Here is a 23,950-nt window from a genome sequence, read left to right as displayed (position 1 = left end):
CAATCATCAAGTTGGTTCAGACGATCAATTATCAATAGTATCTCTTTGCTTCCTTGCTAACAATAGCATAATTTTCTGTAATTATGATTTATGCAAGAAATTTTTAGTAGTTTACATGGTATATTTTTATGTTTGATCAAGGTAATATCAAGTTTGAAAATCACTTAAGCATCTTATAAATTGAAAGTTGCACAAAACCCTATTATCAAGAGCAGAACCATTTCTGGTGTTTTCAAAGATTATCGTAAAACAGAACCAAAATGTTTTGCACAGCTAAAGTAGCTATTCATTGGTAAAAGCTACAGTAAATTGAGAGCAATATTATTATTCTGGTCGGTTTGCGAATATGAACTGAACACAGTTCTCCTAAAGAACTGGAAGTAGAATCGACACCTATCGTTTACTATTTAGGCATTTATTTGCTTCACATTTCGCTGAATCAAATGGCTAGAGAGAGAGAGAGAGAGAGAGAGAGAGAGAGAGAGAGAGAGAATGAATGCCACTCGATGGAGCTAAAGCCAGAGTCAACAAATCATATTCCCATTACGGTGACATGACAAATATTCTGGTGCCATCATGGTGGCATACAACACCAGACCAATATTCATAACTTAGTCCCAAATCAATCATTAAATAGGAAGCCAAATTCCTAGAACTCAACACACTAATACAAATAAAATAAGAACTAATTAAACCTATGCATAGAGCATATGCAAAGCAGCAACTCATTCCCAGCGCATGGTCATTTTATTTACAAAATACATGGCATGTCAAGAATGTTAAAGAACATTGTTACAAAGGCATGATCAGTTTGGAAAAGAATCTGTCACTCTTGTTGAACTCTTTGAACGCTTGCTGACCTGGGTGACTCCCAACCATTTCTGGATGAACTGAAACACTGTTTTGTCGCATAACAGATCCCGGTGCCTAGCTGCTATTCCTACTCTTTCTGCAGCTGCAAATCCATCTGCCTGTGGAAGGATTGAAAGATGATAAGTTGAACATCAAGTAAAATGCCTAGCAAAAATAATATCTAGAAGTTGTGCTCAAAACTATTTAAGTCATCACCATTGTGCATAACAATGCCTTAATAATTGAGCAATAAGTAACATCAATTCTCCAATAATAACTAATCCAACAAACGATCATTAATTTGCGATAGAATATATTGCCAACTCTGTTCCCTATCAAACCAGAATAGAAGCAGAAAGAATATAAGGGGCAAACAACTATAGACCTTAAGCTGAACATATAGCTATGGCCAAACATGAAACTACCCAAAAGTACAGGCGTATCCTACAAAAGTAATATTTACAATGCAATAATATGATTTTCTTAAACATTCAACACACTCCAAAACTCACAATTTGAGAGTGGAGGTCAATGAGAGTTTGCCAAGAATTGAAAATGAGTATTAGCATGAGACTTCGTCAAAAACTCAGCAAGTTCCAAAGATGAAGAGACAAGAAGATAAAGCAATAGTGCCCAATTGAGAAAGTTGAAAAAGTGGCAATCAATCTCAGTGTTCTTCAAGCGCTCGTGAAAGACAGTAAGCGTCAGAATATGCTTTTGAAGACCCAAATAAGTGGAAGACAATATAGGCAATGTGTAACGGTCTTAGGCCCAACTATGGTGAGGTATTGTCTGCTCTGCCCACTGGCCTCACGATTTTGTCCTATAAAAGGTGCCTCACATAGTCAAGTCCAAAAACCATCCTTATAAGCCTAAGAATCTCCCTAATACACATCTGATGTGGGACTGTGACATCTGCAAAGCAGCTCAATGTGCAGTGAGGTGCAGAAACAAACAAACGATATGAACAATATAAGCAATGCCAGACCAACAAATGGCAAGACAAATGAAACAGCCTTCCAGTTCAGGATACAATGCAGGATTATCTAACACAACACAAGTGAGTAGTCTCATTAGCATTCCTGGATCAAGACAAATAGCCTTATGGAGAAGTAGCTCAAGACCCTACAAGTAACAAAGATATTCTACGTCGTTCATGTTAACTCATGAAAAATATTATGTTTTTCATTGATACCCTGTAGTGCCAGGACCAGTGATGATTATGCTGTCGACATACATTACAAGGATTGCTCTTTTCTTTCAACAAAACAAAGAAAAGAGTGTCATGAACATTTGAGGGTATGAATAACTTGGAGAAATCCAATTGGGGTGACAAAAGCCAATCTAGGTGATGACATGTAGACTGCCCTTGCAAGTTACCTAACTATTCATCAATGAAATCAGTGATGATTATGCTGTCGACATACATTACAAGGATTGCTCTTTTCTTTCAACAAAACAAAGAAAAGAGTGTCATGAACATTTGAGGGTACGAATATCTTGGAGAAATCCAATTGGGGTGACAAAAGCCAATCTAGGTGATGACATGTAGACTGCCCTTGCAAGTTACTGCCCTTGCAAGTTACCTAACTATTCATGAATGAAATTATCCTACTAAAAAGCATGACATTCTGCCCCAGGGTGTCATTCGCTGCTTGTGAGAACACACTTACTCATGGATTTCCACCATATATAACCTAACATTTCATTAATGAATTATCCTACTAAAAGCATGACATTCTGCCTGTGTATCATTTGCTGCTCGTGAGAACACACTTAGTACCTCAAGGCGGACTTAAGACACAGGATGAAAATGTCCCTTGGCTACATGTTTTAAGGAATGAAGGGGAACTAGGCTAAAAGCCCAATAGTGACTATCTTGCCTCTAGTATAAAGAAACTCAACCTTACGATTTCTTTTCCCCTCATAGTGTGAGCCAATGATAGCATAGGCATTGAGTTTAAGGAGGATAATTTAATCTGAGAAGACTTTGAAAGACTTTATTTGGATTCTAATGTATGTGGAGGATTTCTAGGTTAAAGAAATGGGTTAAAGAAAGAAATGGTATTGTTTGGCCCAAAATCATTTCAGTTGTGGCTTGTAAGACTGGACTGATGGCTAGGGGCCAGTGGTGGATGTTGGTTTGATGATGGTAGTGAAGTAGGATCAAGTTGAGGCTGTGATTCCAAATTGATATTGCAAGATTTGATTAAAAATGAATGACCTAACTTGAAGATAGGTCTCTCCCTCTATTTATAATACAAATTTAAATACATTCTAATGGCAATAATACCCTCACTAACTCTCACTAATTAACATACTAACACGCTCAATAATAATAATTCTAAAAGACATATATAACCTCTAACACTTCCCCTCAAGCTGGAGCATAAATGTCAAGCTCCTAGCTTGTTACAAATGAATCTAACACGTTGGTAAACAAATCAGCAAGTTGCATGTCCAACTTCACACAAGCGGTTGTAATAAGCTTCTGCAAAAGTTTCTCCTGAACAAAGTGGCAATCAACTTCAATGTGCTTCCTTCACTCATGAAAGACCGGGTCGGAAGCAATATGAAGAGCGGCTTGATTATCACACATCAACTTCATAGGTTGAGAATGCAAAAAACCCAATTCTTCCAACACGTTCTTCAACCAAACAAGTTCACATGTTGTGTGAGCCATAGCTCTATATTCTGATTCAGCACTTGACCTTGCCACCACAGTTTGTTTCTTACTTTTTTCAAGAAACCAAATTACCACCAACCAAGATACAGTAGGCAGTGGTGGATATCTGATCAGAAGGTGATCCAGCCCAATTTGCATTTATATATCCATGGATATAAGTGTGACCCTGATTTCGATATAAAAGACCTCCCAAGTGCACCTTTGAGATATCTCAAGATGAAAATTACTGCATCGTAATGACTCGTCCTCCGAGAGTCTAGAAACTAACTCACAATACTCGTTGCAAAAAATATATCCAGCCAAGTAGAAAATCACCCATATCTGTCATTAACTTTCCAATAAGTCTCCAATATTGTCTAAGATTAAGTAGAAAATCACCCATATCTGTCATTAACTTTCTATTAGGATCCATGGGTGTATCAACCGATTTAGATCCCAACAAACCAATTTCATCTAATGGATCAAGAACATACTTCCTTTGTGACACAATAGTTCTAATATGAGATCTCAATACTTCTATACCCAAGAAGTATTTCAACAATCCCAAATCTTTGGTCTAAAACTTAGTTTGTAGAAAAAGTTTGAGACTCTGAATACCTTTATCATCATCACCTATAATAACAATATCATCCACAAAAACAACAAGAAAGATCCTATCTGATGAAGTATGACAATAAAACACAAATGATCCACAGCACACCGTTGAAGACCAAACTCAAGTACTACAACACTGAAACGACCACACCATGCTCTTGGAGACTGTTTTAAACCATATAAAGCCTTCTCGAGCCGACACACTAAGCCTGACTCCCTCTGAGCAACAAACCCAAGTGGTTGCTCCATATAAACCTCCTCCTCAAGGTCACCATGCAAGAAGGCATTTTTTCACATATAACTGATACGAAAGCCAATGACAAGAAGTAGCCAAGGAGATGAACCAATGCACTTATGTAAGTTTGGCAACCGAAGAAAAAGTATCAAAATAATCCAAACCATACACATGAGTGTATCCCTTAACAACAAGACAAGCATTTAGACAAGCCACGGAACCATCAGGGTGTACTTTCACAGTGTAAACCCAATGATTACCAACCACAGACTTTTCAAAAGGAAGAGGTACCAATTGCCAAGTACCATTGAAGCATTCATCTCTTCAAACATAGCCCTCCACCCTGAATGGTCTACGACTTCCGAAACAAATTTAGGAAGGGTAATAGATGACAGAGCAGCAACAAAATAATAATAGGAGGGTGATAAGGAGTCATAAGAAACATAGTTGGAAATGGGGCGTTGAGTATATGTGCATTTACCTTTCCAAGCAGCAATAGGAGGACCAACATCATGGGAAGTATGATCATCAGACGTGGAAACCAAAGGTGTGGTAGTAGAAGCTAGAGGGGACTCTCTTCCTTGGGATTTCCGTCGTAAATACACCTGCAAATTAGGATGATCAAGGTGATGAGAAGGACTCGAACGACATGGAGGCTCAAATGGTTCGTTGGGCAAGGACAACAACATAGAATCTAGAAGATTAGGCAAAGGAAGAGGCTCATTGAACTCAAAAGCGCTCAGTGACTAGGTGTAATAAGGTGTAGACTCAAAGAAGGAAACATCAATAGAAACAAAGAAGCGATGCGGTGTAAGACTATAACAATGATATCCCTTTTGAGTATATAAGTAGCCCAAAAAGATACATTTTATAGTATGAGGATCCAATTTATCCACCCTATGAGTTAGTTGATGAACAAAGGACACGTACCTAAATATACGAGGAGGAAGAGAAAAAAAAAGGTGAATTAAGAAATAGAATGGGGATAGGGAATTTTACCACTAAGAATAAAGGATGGCATTATGTTGATCAAATAACTAGTAGTAAGTACAGCATCACTCCAAAACACTTAAGGTACATGCATTTGATAAAGTAAAGTGCGAGTGATTTCAAGAAGATCTCCTTTTCCGCTCTACAACTCCATTGTGTTGAGGAGTGTAGGCACAAGATAATTGATGAACAATACCAAACTAAGTCATATAAGTAGTGAATTGTGCACTGAAAAACTCTTTAGCACTATCACTTCGAAGTATTCGAACTGGAAAACCAAATTTAGTCTTTACTTCAAAACAAAAGGCACAAAATACATGAAATAACTCAACGGTCTTTTATTAAATATAACCAAGTCATTCTTGAATGATCATCTACAAAGGTTACAAAGTACAGGAAACCCAACTTGGACACGACCCTACTAGGACTCCGTACATCTAAATGAACTAACATAAAAGGACTGGCAACTCGTTTTTTGAACCAAGAAGTGAAAGAAACACGACGGTGCTTTCCCAACTGACAAGACTCACAATCAAGACTAAATACAAAACTCAAACTAGGGAAAAAAAACATTTTAACTTTTCCAATGAAGGATGACCAACGAGACAATGAACTTGGAAAGGTAAGGCAGCAATAGTGCAAGCAAGAGAAGGAGATAGCGGCTCAAAGTGATAAGGGTTCACCAGCTTCACGCCCTCCAACAATCATCTTCCTCGTCTTCAAATCCTAAATAACCACATAATCAGGTAAGAATGTCATTGAACAATTCATGGATTTAGTAATTTTTCTAACGGACATAAGATTGAAAGGAAATTTGGTAATATATAAAATCGAAGGAAGAGAAATAGAAGAAGTGGGATTTACTGTCCCAATTACCTTGACTGCAATAGTGATCCACCAACAAAAGTAACATACGGTAAATTTGCAGGATATTGAAGAGTAGAGATAAAGCTAGGCATACCTGTGATATAGTCAATGGCAGTGGAGTCTATGACCCAAGGACTAGGATGAGAAGTATAGGATGATAGGCATACTATGTGCTTACCTAATTGGGCAATAGATGCAATGGGAAGAGAAGCTTGTTATGACGCTTGATACTGCTGGAACTTGGAATACTCTTCCTCTGACATAGAGACAGTATGTTGCCCCCTACTCAACCCCAAAGGTGAGGAGTCGGTGGTGGTTGAATTGACTACCCTGAGGCCCCCAAAGGTGTGAAGTCAGTGTTGGCTGCATTGGCAACACGCGAAGGTCTACCATGAAGATCCCAACACTGCTCAATACTATGATTATTCCGCCCACAATGAGTACGCTTGCGAGGAGTACCTTTGCCTCATCCGTCTCTACCACTATGACTACTCGAACCACCACAATAACTATTGCGGTTGTATGGTAGAGAACTAGAATCACTCTGTGTAACAAAGACTATCGTCTCAGAGCCAGATGCAAGAACAGGAGAATGCATGCTAAAGGAAGCACAAAGGACACGAGAATAAACATCCACAAATGATGGCAGCTCAGCACTACTGAGTATCTGAGACCGAGCTGCCTCAAACTTAAATCTCAAGCCTGCTAGAACACGAAGAACTGTCATCTGCTCCCTCTGCTTCTGCATCTCACGAACGTTGGTAGTTATAGGTTGCACGACATTAAGCTCCTCATGAATACACTTCATCTCTCCAAAATAATCTGCAATGCACCTATCTACTTGTTCCAACTGAAAGTATTCCTGGAAGGCAAGGATAAATCATATATTCGTGTAATGTTACTAGAGTAAAGAAGTTTGACAAAATCCCAAATCTTCTTGCATGTATCTAGATGCATATACATTTGTGCAATCTGTGGCTCCATCGAATTCCATAAAAGGTAAAAAATCAAGGCATCTTCCTGAATCCACGTCTTTTCTCTTCTCATCAGAAGACTCAAATTGAAGCAAGTGGTCAAATTTTCTCTTCCTGAACCCACGTTCTTTCCATCCAACTTTTGAGTCATTATTTGTGGCAACGATGTAGGAAACAAATTTTTGGGATTCATAGATTCCATCCCAAAACTCACAAATCAGCAATCACACCAAGAAGAAAAATCAAAACTAATCGGGACAATCACAAACTAAGTGAAGCACCGACACAATGACGGACAAGGTGAACAACTCACCGATGGATATAGTGCTGCCACAAACAGCAACCACACCAAAAACAAGAACAATCAATAATTGGAACAAGGTGAACAACTCATCGGTGGATATAGCACTGCCACAGCCTCACAACTGAACATACGAATGCTGCCACAGCTCCAAAAAGCTCACAAGGAAGCCTTCACAAACCCTGAAAAATTAATTAACGGGATACCGCAAGTGCATGGTTGAAAAAGGTTGAATTTTTTAGCAAACAACTAGCCTAAGTGCCTAAATGCTTGATAATATAATCTAAAGAGGGAATCGGGGCATGGAAGAAGATTAAAAAAAAAGTGGCCAGAACTGCTCGCACACGCCAGTGCATGGGGTCGTCTCTGCCAGCATTTGTCTGGTGCGCAGGAGGCCCTACGGCGATGGGTCGTCCTGGCCAGGGGGGGGGGGGGTGTTGTTGGTTCTGGTTATGGGTATATGGTTGGTTTTGTGATATAGTATGAGATGGTGGTGGATTAGGGAAGAATAGCCACGGGAATGGTGTTTTCCGACGATGGCCGAGGGAAACAGGGTTTAGATAGGATCATGCACTGATACCATGTTAAGATTTGATTAAAAATGAATGACCTAACTTGAATATAGGTCTCTCCCTCTATTTATAATACAAATTTAAATACATTCTAATGACAATAATACCCTCACTAAGTCTCATTAATTAATATAGGCCGCCTTATAAACACAAATCAAGCCTTTATATAGCCTTTCTCCTAATACTAAATATGGGAACAATCTCTAGGAAATAATATCAAATCCCATAAGCAAACAAAGTCTAGGAAAAAAAATAGCAAATCCCATAACAACCAACATATTCGAGAAATAATAGCAGATCCCTAAATGCTGAAACTTAAATAATTAAATTCAAATATCTTAAGTTATGCCTAAATATACGGTAAACACGAACATCTCCAAATGCATTAATCATGCTCACAGTGACCTCTTGACACTCACCATCATTCTCCTTGGTTGGAAAAAATTTGGGAAACATTCGAAGGATGATGAACTGACGAATCGCAAAAAAAAGGAAATGGATGATATAATTGCAAGTTTCAAAATATAAGCAATGAACACAAGTGAACAATATCATTTGAAAACAAACTTATTGGGAGTGATAATTCACAATCTCACTCACACCTTCAGCCTTGAACTCGAGGGGCTTACCCTCCACGGATGGCTTAACCTCTGCAATTTTCGCCACCTAAAATTCCTTCATGGATTCTTTGGGCTTATATGTCAATTTCAGAACATCCTTTACACCCTCAAATGCTGTTGCTAATACAACTGGTTTGGCACTGGCTCACTAACCATCTCCACATACCTCTCCTTTTCTTATTCAAAAATGAACTATTTTCAGTTAACCTTGCTCTGAGCTTTAACAATATCTGGTTGATTGCTTACCTTGGTAACTGTCAAAATAGTCTCCTCAGTTGTAACTATGATCTCTTGTATCCACGTATCTAAATGGGCCATTACTTCTGTCAGTTCATGTTTAATGCATGTGACTTCCTTCTAGTAATATTGTAGATTTAGATTTCTTCATTCAACAAAGACAGGGATATCTCTCTACATCTTCAGTTCAAGCACATCTTACTGAACAGGCTCAAATTGATCCTTGTTCACCATGGCTGTTGGCAAGGATTGGGCGTGGGTGACGATAGGAATGCAAGTGTGATGGTGGAGTGACTGACATCAGTGAGGATTGAATTAAGAATGTGGATGGATTAGGGACTTGGGCAAGTTCTCACATTCAATAGCACATGCAAAGTGATGATGTAAAAGACACAAATAAATTTTATACCAGTACTCTCAATTTTTTATTATACTAATGAGCCGACTCAGATCCATTAGGTAGCCATCTTTCAGCTGTTTATTTTATTACACCCACATTTTCCACCATAATAATGGACACATAACTTATAATTCTTTCCGGGAGAGTTACATCACATGCTTACGTTCTTTCCAGGTACGTACCACATGTTAGACAAGTTTGGATGTTTTAAACACTACTTGTCACTTTTTGAAAAAAAAATCATGATTTGTGCATATGATTAGTAATTGCCATGATCAACAGGTACATAACTTAGATGAGTAAATGAAAATATAAAGGGTATGTGTTTTGGAATTATTTGCAAAACAGGTAACACATTAGTATGAACAAGTACACTTCTGCACATCTTTCTCTAACATTTTCCACTGCCTTGCCATGTCTATATTTTTTTCTCAAATCAGTTTCAAAGTCCATATCATGTTTAGTCTTCATCCTGCATCCTTGCTACTACAACATTATCATTTTCTAATTCTTCAACCTGATATCAAACCTGAATCTATTTCAGCTTGAGATGTTACTGGTTCACATCAACCTCCCTTCCCCCACCCCCCTCCCCCTTCCATCTCTAAAGAATAAAAAAATTCACCACCAAAAACAAAAGAGAGAAAAACTTGTCTTTCATTTCTTAAAATATTTCCCGTTAATAAAACAACTGGTGTTCCATCCCAGTTGCTCTTCACTCTGCAGGACTTTGGCCTGCTATCTAATAGCTTTCTTAATATAGGTAAATCAATACAATCACTAAGGCTGCTTGGAAATCAGATTGGATAAAATAAACATTAGAAATTAGAACAGAATACACACCTTTGCTGATTCAGCAGGTACAGTTTCATCTCCATCCACATAAGAATATTGAGGCTGAAGCATAGCAAACATGTAAGAAATGTGACAAATGGCGATGGAGCAATATAAATACATTGTTAGTGGGAAATAAAGCCAAGATTTTGCATGCATTTGCAAATGCACAAGTGCTGGGTTACGTGGGTCACTGTTAGTGAGAAATTTGGATGCTACTTTCTGATAAGTAACCAGTAATAGCATGTGTATAACTTGGAAGTCAGAACAATAAGAAACAGCATTGCATCAGCATCTTTTTTGGGCAAATGACGATGCCATGGGTCAGTAGTCACTAGACACGATATAGGACATTGGTACTGAGAAGTCAGTGTTATGATGCCTAATAGCAGACTGAAAATATTACAATACGATTCAATTTGTTTACCATGGTATGGCAGATTTCAGGCAAGTCCTCAACTGGAGAAATATCGGAACCATAACTGCATTAAAGATAATCATGTAAGATGTGTTTACAGTACAAAAGAAGCATAATTTGATCAAAGAATGATGACACTATCTACTTTTCCAAAAGAAGAAAAACTGCGTAAATGAGGATAAATGACACTCATCCTTTTGTTATATTAATATCAACTTTCTTTTGAGCAAGTGTGATCAAGTTTTGCAAAAACACAGTAAAGAGTTAATTGACATAGGCAAGTATGCTCATCAGAAGTGCACAGAACCTTATTCTAAGACATACTAGATAGGTTGATGAAAATTTAGCTCTATCAGGAACTCAATGCCTAAACTTAGAGAAAACAAAATATATTTGTAAAGGGGCAAATTAATTTTTAACCATAATACTGACATGGTATTGTCAAATTGCATTACAGAAGTAGGAGTCAGAAAAAGTATCAACTCAGAGCCTCCACATGCAGACAATGTGAGAGATGGTAATTGGCATCACTAGGCAATAGTTAGAATATTATTTCTCACTATTCAAAAAAATGCAACAATTTAGATGTTCAGGATTGCATTAGTTAGCATGGAGTTTCAGCCAGGAATTTCCCTGTATTTGAACCATATCGAAGGTTCAAAGCCTGTTTCAGGCATCTTCAATTTTGAAAGTAACTTCAAAGCTGGCCTAAACAGCGGGGCAAAAAAATGACCTCAGGTATACAAATGCATGTAGTTAAGATGTTCAGGATTGCAATTGATAGGTTGAAGTTTTGGTAAGATTTCTTCATCTTCATAAGCTGTCACAATACAGGTTACCCTTCTTGCATGTCACAAATTTTAAAACAAAGTTCAGAACAGTTTCCTGGGGCAATTTTTTTTCTTTTTTTCTTTTGTTTTGATAGAAAAAGAAGATATATTCATTGAAGAGGAAAGAATGTGCAAATAGGAGAAAAAAGAATTTCCTATAAAAACTAGAAACCAAAATAGACTAGAAAACAATCAAAATAAAACTGCCTTCCAATGTCTTTGAAGATTGGAGAAAGGCATCCCTTTAAAACCACCAGCCGCAAAAGACGAGAGAAGCTAAGTACCCAAGTCCTATCCCAAAAGATATGAACATTCCGGAGAAATGTTATGTTCAGATGTAACGTAAAAGAGTTCTGTTTTCTGCATTTTTTTTTTTTTTTTGGTGCAGATTTTGGCCAGGACGGGGGACGGTCTAAGAGTTGTCCTAACTCAAAAGGCAGTTTAGTAACATTAAAAGAAATCAGAAGAAGTGTCTGATAATGTTTCAGAAAGGTATTAACGTACCAAACATCAAACGGGGTGTCAAATGATGTTCCAAAAATGTTGTAGAAGCAGACTCCTTCTGGTAGTCTAGCATTATTGAGAACTTCGCGAGTACCAGCAGCCCATGTGAGAATAGAAAAGTTAAAGGGGAGAGCAACCGTTTTCCCATCGTAATTTAGCTGCAATCAACAAATGACTAAGCTACAGCAATCGAGATAATACAAAACCACGCGAGCAAATTGTAGGATTTGTTCGCAAGAATGCAAATAATAAAGCTAAAAGTGCAAACAGAAATGTTGGCAACAAGAAAAATAAAATGACATGACTCTGCAACAAAATATTTTAACATTTTCTGAATAAATTCAGCAGTAAATAATGAAATACTTTATCATTATAAAATATGGCTATGTTATTGAGGCTTATGGCTTTTGGTTTGCTGGAGGCTAAAATAAAATTATGCTTCTGTTTTTTTATAAACAAAGAAATTTATCAAGAGACAGTAGAAAAAAAATACGGGGGGGACAAGAGATCCTCCAAGCACACAAAACTACAAGAACAAAAAGATAAAAAGTGAAACATCACAAAATTAGCAAACCAAAGCCATCCAATCCCTCTGCTGTCCCTCAGATACTCCTCTACATAAACGATTGGCAGAACACCAAAGCAAAGCAAGAAAGATCACCTTATTCCAAAACAGTATAGCAGGATTATTAGAGTCCTTGTAAGCATTAAGCTCCAACCATATACACCAAGTTACCGCAAGAATAGAGAGTCATCCTCTCCTTCCCAAAAACCTATGAATCATAGGAGACAAAAACTATTGAAAGGAGGATAGAACGAATATTCCCTAAAATTACCAACAAAATAGTTCTGAATATCCCAGAAATAGGAACAATGCAACAATAAATGCGAGAAAGTCCTCCCCTACTACAATAGTAGAGCATGAATAAAATAGGAGATTGTCGCTGCCAAAATTTGTCCGAAATAATTTGGATCAATCACGACTTTGATCACCTACCAAGAATAAGAGAAAAATAGCTTGGGCGACTCAGGGTGTGCTCCGAGGGTTCACCCCGATGCCCAAGTTAGGGAATCTAGAAAGATTGTATGTTTGCAAAAGTAAAAGTATGGATGAGAATGAGATGAGATATCTTACCTTCCTTAGAGGATCCTTTTTATAGGCATTCATGATACCTCCCTATTGATTTCCCTACTAATGGTTCACAAGGGTTGCATTTTGGATACGTTTTAGGGAGTAAAGATAGGTGTGCTAACCCCCTACTTTAGTTAACAGACGTTACCTTCTTTCTATTAATCCCTCGATGTCTTTTCAGTATTTTGTCTTATATTAATTAATGTCGAGTTTAATGTTAGGGTCTCTTTTAGGTTATATCAATTGCCCCCCTACTCTCGAGTCTTAGAGTTACCTTTTTGGCTCAAGCGTATATTGCATTCACTATAAGTCATTTTATTATCATGAGATTTAGATTAAGTCATCAAATGGGCATCTTTGGACCTCATAAGTGATGCTCATTAGATGAACCAGTACTCTACCAAGCAGTGCATGTTTCTTGTTGCCTTACGAGTGGTGCTCAACACATAGGCTTATATCTTGCCGAACAATGTCCGTCTCTTGTTGCCTTATGAGCAGCGCTCATTAGATAGGCATTTTTGGAACTTATGAGCAGTGCTCATCAAATGGATCAATTTTTTGTCGAGCAATGCCCGTCCTTTATTGTCTCATGAGTAGTGCTCATCAAATGTACATTTTTTGGGCCTTATAAGCGGTGCTCATCAGACGGGCCAATTTTTTTCCGAGTAGTTTATATCTATTGCTGCCCCATGAAGAATGCTCATCAAATGAACATTTTTTGGGTCTCATGAACGATGCTCATCAGATGGGCCAATTTTTTATTAAGTAGTGCCCGTCTCTTGTTGCCATATTAGTGGCACTCATTCGATGAGCAATTTTGGGTCTCATGAACAATGCTCATCAGATGGGCCAATTCTTTGTTGAATAGTGCCCATTTTCTAGGTAGATTTTCCCACCATGATTCACATCTTACAAAGCCTTGTGGTCTGTGCCACCTCTTTTTCTACTATAGATAGTCCCTCTCACCTTTTCTTATTCTCCATACTTGGAAGGAAGTCTTTACTAGGGGTATGTTTCCTTACTCCTCCTTTGACGATTTCATCAATGTCTCTAGTATTATTTCTCTTCAAATCTGATCTACTTTTTTTTGTGATGATAACATCCTCTAGGTTGATATATTTTTGGGCTGACGACATTAACTCTCCCATATCGGTCGAGGGTTTCTTTCGTATGGAATTCAAAAAGTCACAAGGTTGCAAAGCCATTGTCAAGGCGGCTACTATTACTCAGTGGTCCAAGTTTATGATCTCCATAGTTGTATTGATAAAATGGCGCATAAACTCTTTCAGCGTCTCTTCGTCTTCTTGAATAAGGCCCATAAGTGGGCTGAAGTCTTCTCCATTTTTCGATTGTTGACAAAATGCCCCACAAGCTATTGCTCCATCTCAGATAAAGGCCCAACCGAGCCAAGTTTCAATATCCAATACCATGCTCTAGTATTCCCCTTCAAGGTTGTCGTAAATGCTCAGCACATAATGACATTAGGTGCACCTTGCAATTGCATCAACATTTTGAAGGTATCGAGGCGGTCTAAGGGATCTAACAACCCAACATATCCTTCTATGTTGGGCATCTTGAATTTAATGGGCAAAGGGATATCCATTATTTCCTTGGTAAAGGGAGGATCAGAAGATCTAGCTAAGCTTTCCCCTATTAAGGGTTGGTTGCGAACCTCTTTTACCAGCTTTTCTAGTTGATCAATTTTCTTGAGTTCTTCCAATTCCTAGGATCGTCGTTCATTAATGCCCAAACTATTGGCTCCTTCTACATTCTGTGTCAGATCTGAAATTTTCAATATGTGGAACCACCGCCTTACAATTAGGCACTGTTTTTGCTTGAATAGCGCTGGGCCATGTTCTACAAGATCTTTTTTCTGTTGTATAATCATGTTAAACATGCCTTCCACCCTCCTTTGGAAAGCTAGAAATTGGTCTAAAGGCACAATCTGTGGCGAATTGTCTAGTGATGGGGAGTGAACCAACTGGGGCAATGGATCCCCAGCAACGGGTTCAGACTCAGAACTGCATGATGCAGCCATGATTGAGTTTCAGAAAGAAATCCTTCTAAGTTTTCCACAGACAACGTCAATTGTTGCTGCCAAAATTTGTCCGGGGATCATCACAACTTTAATCAGCTTCCAAGAATAAGAGTAAAACCACTTGGAGAACCTAGAGTGTATTCTGGGGGATCACTCTGATGCCTAAGTTAGGGAATTTGGAAGGGTTATATATTTGCAACAATAAAAAGTATAGATAAGAATGAGATAGGATAATATGTCTTACGATCCTTAGGGGGTCCTTTTTACAGGCATTTGGGATACCTCCCTATTGATTTCCCTACTAATGGATCGCAAGGGTTACATTTCAGATAAGTTACTAGGAAGCAAATATTGGTATGCTAACCCCCTACTATAATTAATGGACATTACCTTCTTTCCATTAATCTCTCAATGTCCTTTCGGTTTTTCGTCTTACTTTAGTTAATGTCGAGTTTAATGCCAAAGTCTCTTTTAGGTTATATCAGAGATAATGATTTTTTTTTTCACTTTCTCCACTAAAGCAAATCATTAGTATTCATTTGATTGAGGATTATAGTCCCTTTGAGAGTCTCTATTTTAAAGGAAATCTTAGGGGGCAATTTGTACTACTATAAAAATTAATAAAAACAAAAACAAGAAATGAAATCAAAAATTAAAAAAAAATAAATAAATAAAAACTAAAACCTGAAAATTGTTAATGTGTTTGGTTATATTCCAAAATTCGGACAAATTAAAAACTTGATTGAGTACATGTTCATTTTGTCCTTGTAGATCAAATTGCAATTTCTCATACCATCCATCAATCCCCATAAAATTTTTCATCAAGTACTAAGCAAATTAACATAATATAATAAAAATAGGAATTAATTAGTGAATATCATATAAGAAATTATATTTGCAAGCTCATACTTTTGTACTCCAAAAACAATTGTACTATGGAGGTTGAAAATTGGTGAACATATATTTTGGATGATTTTTATTTATTTTTTTAACTTTTAGAAATTTCATTTTTATTTTAAATTCATGTGGTAACTTTAATTTTAATTTTTTTTTATTAAAATTAATGATTTAATCCACAAAAATGAGTTTTGGACATTAATGAGAGTGGAAACATTAAACAAGTTGTCGTATGCAGTGAAGACTAGAAAGCAAATATATTCTTCAACTATGGCCACAACAATTGAAAACTGACAACAAAAACTAAAAACTAACAATGCAAACAAACGTGTTGTTGCCACCTATTTCCTCACTGTACTGCAACAAACCCAAAAGAAAAACATAAATAATATCAAACTCATTAATTTTCCATGTGTGTAAGGAAAAGCACTGGGAACATAAATCAACTTACAAAGAAGGACATGCAAGAAAATTTACCAAAAGCATCTAAAGCATAACTCCTTCCATCCTTCCCTAAGAGACAACAAAAAGAACCCAGTCCACTCAACAAGAAAAATTAATCATTGGTCATCCCTCTCATTTGGACTCCTAAAAAAAATGGAAACCCCATGAAGCTAGGTCTCATTAGTAGTGGGGAAAAAAGAAAAAAAACTAAGAAATAAGTTCAAATCAAAGAAGCGTCCAAAACCCAACGATCTTGCATGGTGAAAAAGGAGATAGGAAACTTAAGGAAAAAAAAAAAGAAAAATTCTAAGGGTTCCTATAAGTAACATTTCCTTCCTCTAGCTCTACCAAAGTCCATACTACAAATTAATATGTGCCATGGGAATTCATATTTAAATAGAGCTCCCATAACCATTTCACCCATAAAGATGTTTTTTGGACGCCAAATTGCATGAACTAAAATTTTCCTATTCCCTAGGCTTGCAATCACATACCAAACCAAAAGATCTCTACTAGTATCCCTCATCCTAGACCACAAAATATACCTTCTGATTTATGTGCCACTTTCAAAGGAATCTTAAGGAAGGGCAAATGATAGAAAATAAGATAGAGGAGACGGGCCCAAACCAAAGCAATTAGACACCCTAATGTGAAGAAAGTTACCACCTTCCCCCCAAGGGAAAAAAAACACATGAAAACAAAAAATGTCAAGCCTATCTATACTTTAATTAACGAGGTCTTTTCAACTATTGAAAAAAAAAATCTGACAAAAAAAAAAAAAAAAAGCTATATTAGATACAAAAAAAGGGAAGATGCAATGTGGGGGGGGGGGGGACAAGGAGTCCACCAAATAAAAACAAGAAAACCACCAAAGGAAAAAAACAAAAAACCAAAAAACAAAAAACACAAGATCATAAAAAATCTCTAGACAATGTTAACCAAGGAAACCCCTTTTCAACCCCTTCACATCATAATGTACTGAGCTCTTCAAATTCACTAATTCCCTTTGACCCTTCAACTTTCAACTTTTGCCACCACCCATGCACACTTCATTTTTTCAGTGAACTTTAAGTCCACTTTATCTATAAGCTCTTGAGCTTCTAAATCCTTAACAACTTCCTCCACAGGTCTAGGCAAAATTCCATCCATTCGCTGTAAATTGTTAACCAAGCCATCGTTTTTAAAAATAGAAGCTCCCTCAAGTAATTCCAACAGGGGTGGATGGACATGAGATAAATCCCCTCTCTTGACAAGAATCTGAAACATACCCATGTTGTTCTTGAATCTCATCCAACAACAGCCCCCCACCACAATCAGACACTAATATCATCACTTTCTGCATCTGAGTAGTCCCCTCATTTATTTCCCGTTTTTCTTTACTTACCCCATTACTACACCCACCCTCCTTCTTAGTATGAGAATCTTCCACACACTAAGCTCTCCTTTAGAATCTCTCTTAAAAGCTTTGCTACTGACTCACCAGATATTTTTCTCTTATCTTCAGACATCTTCCTCATCTCAGCACCCATACAAGCTCCCCTCCGACAAGCATAAACCTTGTTTCCCTCAAATTTGTGATAACTAAGACAAGAAACATCATATTTCCTCCACCCAAAGCAACTCCTAATTTTTTACTCTTTTCCACATCACTTTCTAATCCTTCTTCAAGACTTACTGTAATTTTAACACCACAATCTTGTTTCGAATCTTCTCTGCATCTATTCTGAATTTTTTTCTGAAATTTGATCAATTTGACTCGTAACTTGGAGATCTGTAGATTGGGAATGGAATGCACAATCAAAGGGTATAGGGTGCTCCTCCCCAATACTTGGCTTTGGGTCCTAGGAACAGTATTATTAGCCTGCCCATTTTCGGTTTCCAGCAAGGAAGTACCTGGATCACTATTACCCAAAACATAAGCTTGACTACCACCATGGCCCATCTACATGAAGCCCAAAGGATGAGAACCTCCCTTTGACTCCACATTAAAGCCCAAATCAGACTTTCCTAAAAATTGAGCCTGATCAAATAGTTGGCCCAATTTATTAAAAAATGATTTACCTTCTTCTCCCAAAACCAAAAAAATACCACCTGGCCCATTCCTCTTCATAATCTCCTTCCCAAAAACAGCCCTAACTACATCTGAGAGAAATACCGCTCCTGCCAAAACCCTAGTTTCCTTGCCTTTCTAATCAAACGATTCTAGTGTGATGGATCCTAACTTCAAAACTTCAAGATCCTTCACCTGCAACACCAATCTTCTCTCCAACCACCATAACTTGATTTCCAGAACAAGATTGACTACTACAACCCACACCTTTACCCTATGTACCTTATAACACCACCTAACTCTACGAATGGGGATGTGATGAGTCATCTGCAACTATAGCTTCAAATTCCTACCGAAATTCCTTCACAAATCTCACAGAAATCGCTACCAAAGTTTCACCACCACTCACCCTTCATGCCACCAAGGATTAACACTAAGAATTTCCTTCCTTTATATCCCAGCCCTAACTCCATAAACTACCCACCTTCATCCACCTAATTGGCATCCAATACTGCATGATACCCTTAAGAATAGTCAGATATCCCCTTTCCATCCAGTCGAACACCAACAACCGATCAGCAAACCAAGAAACTGCCTCTTTAGAAAACGTAACTCATCTGTTACACACCACATTATTCTCGACCACAAGCTAAGAAGAAATGTCCCCGACCTTGTCCAAGCACAGATCGAAGGATTTTCCTTCTACTTGGATTGACTAATACAAACATAGGCTATAGCATAAGCCTCCACACCTCCGTACACTCGAGAGGGAGAGAAGATCATATCGCAAGAGGGGAAAAGGAAGAGGGGAGGCAAGAGAGAGAGAGCAAGACATTTCATCCCTTAACTTTTCTTTTTCACAACTATCGAAAATAAAATCTTTGAAACAGCATTTTGAATCTTTAAGAAGGCTTATGATAGAGTTAGTTAGGAGTACTTGGGTAGGGAGCTTAGAAGGAAATGGTTTGGAGTTTGGTGGAGAAACTAGATTAGGGGGTGTTGTTTGATGCTTTTTATTTTGGATAGAAGTTTGTCTAATACTATTTCTCAGTGATAATTAATGGGCAGCCTAAGGAATGGTTTAGAACTTTAGATTAGAGAGGGGGTTAGGCAAAGGGATCCTTTATCCCCATTTTTATTTGTCCTTGTGGTGGATGTGAAGAGCAGGATGATAGAAAGGGTTGTAGATATGGTGGTTCTGAGAGGTATTCAAATGGGCAGGGAAAAGGTGGCGGTGCATCAATTGCTATTTGTTGATGACACCATTATTTTCTTAGAAAATGACCATGTTGACTTTTTGTTAACACCCTCATTATTCTGCAGATTTTTGAGATAGCCTCTGGTCTTAGAATTAATTGGGTGTAAGAGTGAGGTTGCACCTATTAATCTTAGTTCTGAGAGGATTTTGGAGCTGACTTGCCTGGTGTTTTAGAGTGGCCCTTGACCTGTCTAGGTATCCCTTTGGGAGGGAAGCCAGGTTCTCTAACTTTTAGGGATCCAGGGGTGACTAAGGTAGTTAAGCAGTTGGATGGTTCATTGTTCTCTATAGGCCGTAGAATTACTCATGCACAAGCCAGCCTTTCTACCATTCTTCTGTATTTTTCTCTTTTTAGGATTCTGGAAAGGAGCTCAAACGCCTAAGAGGTTTATAAGGGATTTTTCTGGTCAGGTGTAGGGAAGAAAGAGAGGTCATTCGGTTAAGTAGGATGTGGTGTGCAGGTTAAAGGAAAGAGGATTGGGTCTTGGTAATATGTTTTCTAAAAACACTGGCATTTTGGCTAAATGGTTGTGGTGGTTTCCCTTAGAGGTGAATTCCCTCTAGGACAAAGTAAAAAGAAATAAACATGGCATTCAAGATAATGGGTGAGATGCTAATTTGGGTTTAAGAAATTCTTCAGTCCTTGGAGGTTCAACTCGCAAGTTTACCTTTCTTTTTTCTTTCTTTAACAAAATTTCATTTGGGTACAGGTAATCATATTAGGCTTTAGGAAGACGTGTGGGTTGAGGGGGATGCACTATCATATTCTTTCGCTCATTTGTATCGTCTTTCTTCTTGCCGCAATCAAGTAATTTCCTTATTTCTTATTCTTGAGAGGGATTTTTTCTCTAGGGATAGAGAGGTCAAGGAATTGTCTTATTTGCTCATTGTGCTGGAGGGTTACCATATCATAGGAGTGATGGCAGGGTTTGGTCCTTGGACTCATCAAGGAATTATTTGTGTACTTTCTATCCTCACCTTACAAGAGTTAATGTGGCTTTTCCTTTATCAAGGTGTAAAAAAGGCAAAAGTTCCCTCTTAAGATAAAAGCATTTGTTTGGTCAGTGGCCCTGAATAGAGTTAACACCAACAATCTGCTGTGGGGGGGGCTTCTAAAGCTTCGCCTCCTAATTCGTGTTTTTTGTGCGGAAATAGCTCAGAGGATGCATCTCATTTGTTTTTACCCTGTTCATTTGCATGCGGCTTGTGGAGTACACTTTTTGGACTTGGTGAAGTGTTTGTTTGTCCAAAGTCAGTCGAGGAGCTCTTGATTATATACTGGTTTTGGAAAGCTAAGGGGTCATTTGTATCACTGTCAAAAATTTAAAAAAAAAAAAATGAAAACCAAAAACAAAAATCTAAAAACCAAAAACATAAACTAAAAACCGAAAACCAAAAGTCTGTTGTTAATATTTCTAAAACTGAAACAAATTAAATACATAATTGAACATATGCCCATTTTTTTTTTTTTTTGCCTTGAATCATATAAAAGTTTTTAAAATATGATTAAAATAATTAAAATATAAAAGCATACAAATTAAAAATATTATAGTAAAAACAAGAAATTATTGCAATTATTTTACTTAATTATAATGTTTCAGTATTCACTTTACAAGAACAATCTTATTGTACATGACAATTGCAAAATAGTTAAAATATTTTATAAATGGCTTTTATTATTTTTAATTTTTTTAAAAATCTTATGGATGTTTTTATTTTAATTATATTTGAAATTCATATCGTCATTTATTTTAATTATTAAAAATTATGTACGCAATGAATGATTTAATCCATAAAATTTAATTATGTATATTAAAGTACTCTAGCAACAGGTAGTCAAAACAACTAAAAACCATAAAGTAAATCCAGCTTTCAGTTGTTTCAAAAACAGTAGAAAACAGACAATAAAAAAGGCATTTTTATAATCCGTTTCTTCACCATATTGGAATGAAAATAAAAAACAGAAAACAGAAATGATATCGAACAGACCCTAAGGATCTTAAGAGGTTGTGGAGGTGAGCTCTTTGTGCTGTGTTATTAGGAATTTTGCTGGAAAGAAATGCTAGACATATTTTTTGAAAGAAATTATCAATAGGGCTTCTTTAGGACAGGATGCAGTATTTGGGTTTTCTTTGGGCTTACAGTGCAGGCTGTTTTAAGGGTGACTGTTTTCTGGTGATGAACAGAGACAGAGTGGCTCTATTAAGTGGATGTTAATTTTCTTTTCTATGTTTTTCTTGAGGGAGGACTTCTTGTTCTCCATTATTTTATCCATTTCTCCTAGCTATATTCAATAATGAAAATAATGATTATAATAAGCTGTGGCATGTCTTTCAGCCAAAGTATTTTTAAATAGCGGCAGCAGATAGAGTATCATAATTTCAATAATAGGAGGAACATTGGCAAAAGTTAAACTTCATAATGACGAAATCAATAACACTAGCAGATTTCGATACCTTGGATCTATTATGTAAGCTGAAGGAGAAATTGAAAATGTAATGCATGGAGTTAAAGCAAGTTGGGTAAAATGGAGAAACACTTCAAGTGAATTGTGTGATCGTAGAATACCCTTAAAATAAAAGGAAAGTTTCATAAGACAGCTGTAAGACCAGTCATATGGATCAAAATGTTGGACGACTAAAAAATAGAATATCCAAAAGGTAAAAGTTGTCAAAATGAGAATGCTTAGATGGATGAATGGTATAACGTTAAAAGAAAAATTAAGAAGTGAACATATTCGCAGTTTGGCATAATTCCTGTAAAAAATATGGATAAGGGAGGGACAACTCAAATGGTTTGGGTACTTGCAATGTAGGCCACATACTGCGAGGGGCAATAGAAGGGGTAGGGGTAGACCTAAAATAACTTTTAATGAGATAGTAAGGATTTAATAGCACTGAATTTGTCGAAGGAAATTGTCCATGATCGCAAAAATTGATAGAAAATTATTCATGTAACCAACCCCACCTGGTGGGACGCAAAGCTTGGTTTGTTGTTGTTGTAGATAGAGCATCATAATAGTAACAGGCATGAAAAAAAAGCAGTAGTAGCAGATGTTATGCAATACAAAGTGGACAAGGCCATGAACATTTTTCAAGCATGCAAACCCTTGTCCATATTGGTTAAAAAAAAATGCATATTCTAATTTCCTAACCCCTTCCTAATAAGATTTTTATTGTATTTGTCATCCTGTTATAGTGATTTTAAAATGATAAGGGCAGAAAATTTATATTTGTTTCATTTTTTTATCACTTTAAAAAATAAATATAGACAGAACATTCATTAATCATATAAAATAGGATGATAAGTATATGGCATAGTATAATAAGTCCTGATAAATAGGTTAATCAATTAGAATATTTTAAGCATGTAATATAATATACACTATTACTCTAATAGGCACAAAAAGAATAAAATAGATTATGCAACATCCATTATTTTATTAGTTAAAAGTCTTAAGATTTTAACAAAGATACACTAAAATTCTCATTAACTTACACGGTCATATTACATAATATAAGCCATAAAATCACCATATTATAATCATGAAAATTATTATTTCCTTTAAAAGTGCTATAAAAAACAAATAGGTTGAAATGTGTATCATCCCTGTTACCATCTCCTTCACATCCTCGTCATTTAGCCAATTGGGACTGCTATAAATGGGAGAAAATTAAGCAAAAAAGAAGGAAAAAATAAAAAAGTTAAAAGTAGTTTTAGTATTGCAAGGACCTTGAGGCAGCCATGGTGGCCTTTTAGCGGTCATATCAAATATACTAGTTCGAGGGCGTCCCAGATCAATAGGGGTTGGAATCCAAATCGCCAGAAGTGGCTACCCAAGTTAATTAGCCATTTTTGTATGAAAATTATATTAAAATATTCAGAAATTTCATTAAAAAAAAAAAATCGTAGGAAAAATTACAAATCAAGCTGTGCTTGAACCTTGAATAATTGAATGGTAGAACCCTAGAACAAATAGGTTGAAGTGTGTATCATCCCTGTTTCCTTTAAAAGTGCTATAAAAAACAAATAGGTTGAAGTGTGTATCATCCCTGTTATCATCTCCTCCACATCCTCATCATTTAGCCAATTGGGACTGCTATAAATGGGAGAAAATTAAGCAAAAAAAGAAGGAAAAAATAAAAAAAGTTAAAAGTAGTTTTAGTATTGCAAGGACCTTGAGGCAGCCATGGTGGCCTTTTAGTGGTCATAGCAAA

General features: G+C 36.9%; 1 protein-coding gene across 1 annotated transcript in view; it reads right to left on the bottom strand.

Moving 5' to 3' along the window:
* Positions 1 to 508: 508 nt before the first annotated feature.
* The window catches only part of LOC131154238 (phospholipase A(1) LCAT3), a 49,417-nt gene continuing 25,975 nt past the window's right edge, over positions 509 to 23,950 (bottom strand). Inside the window, exons 8-11 of the mRNA XM_058106878.1 lie at positions 11,915 to 12,072; positions 10,590 to 10,644; positions 10,172 to 10,225; positions 509 to 971 (exon numbers count right to left, since the gene is read on the bottom strand). Coding sequence (XP_057962861.1) covers positions 807 to 971; positions 10,172 to 10,225; positions 10,590 to 10,644; positions 11,915 to 12,072 — 432 coding nt within the window. The 3' untranslated portion in view covers positions 509 to 806. The remainder of the gene's footprint in view (positions 972 to 10,171; positions 10,226 to 10,589; positions 10,645 to 11,914; positions 12,073 to 23,950) is intronic.

The sequence above is a fragment of the Malania oleifera genome, chromosome 4 (genome assembly GCF_029873635.1).
Source record: "Malania oleifera isolate guangnan ecotype guangnan chromosome 4, ASM2987363v1, whole genome shotgun sequence".
NCBI classification, from domain to species: Eukaryota; Viridiplantae; Streptophyta; class Magnoliopsida; order Santalales; family Ximeniaceae; genus Malania; species Malania oleifera.
This window is presented reverse-complemented; position numbering and strand designations above follow the sequence as displayed.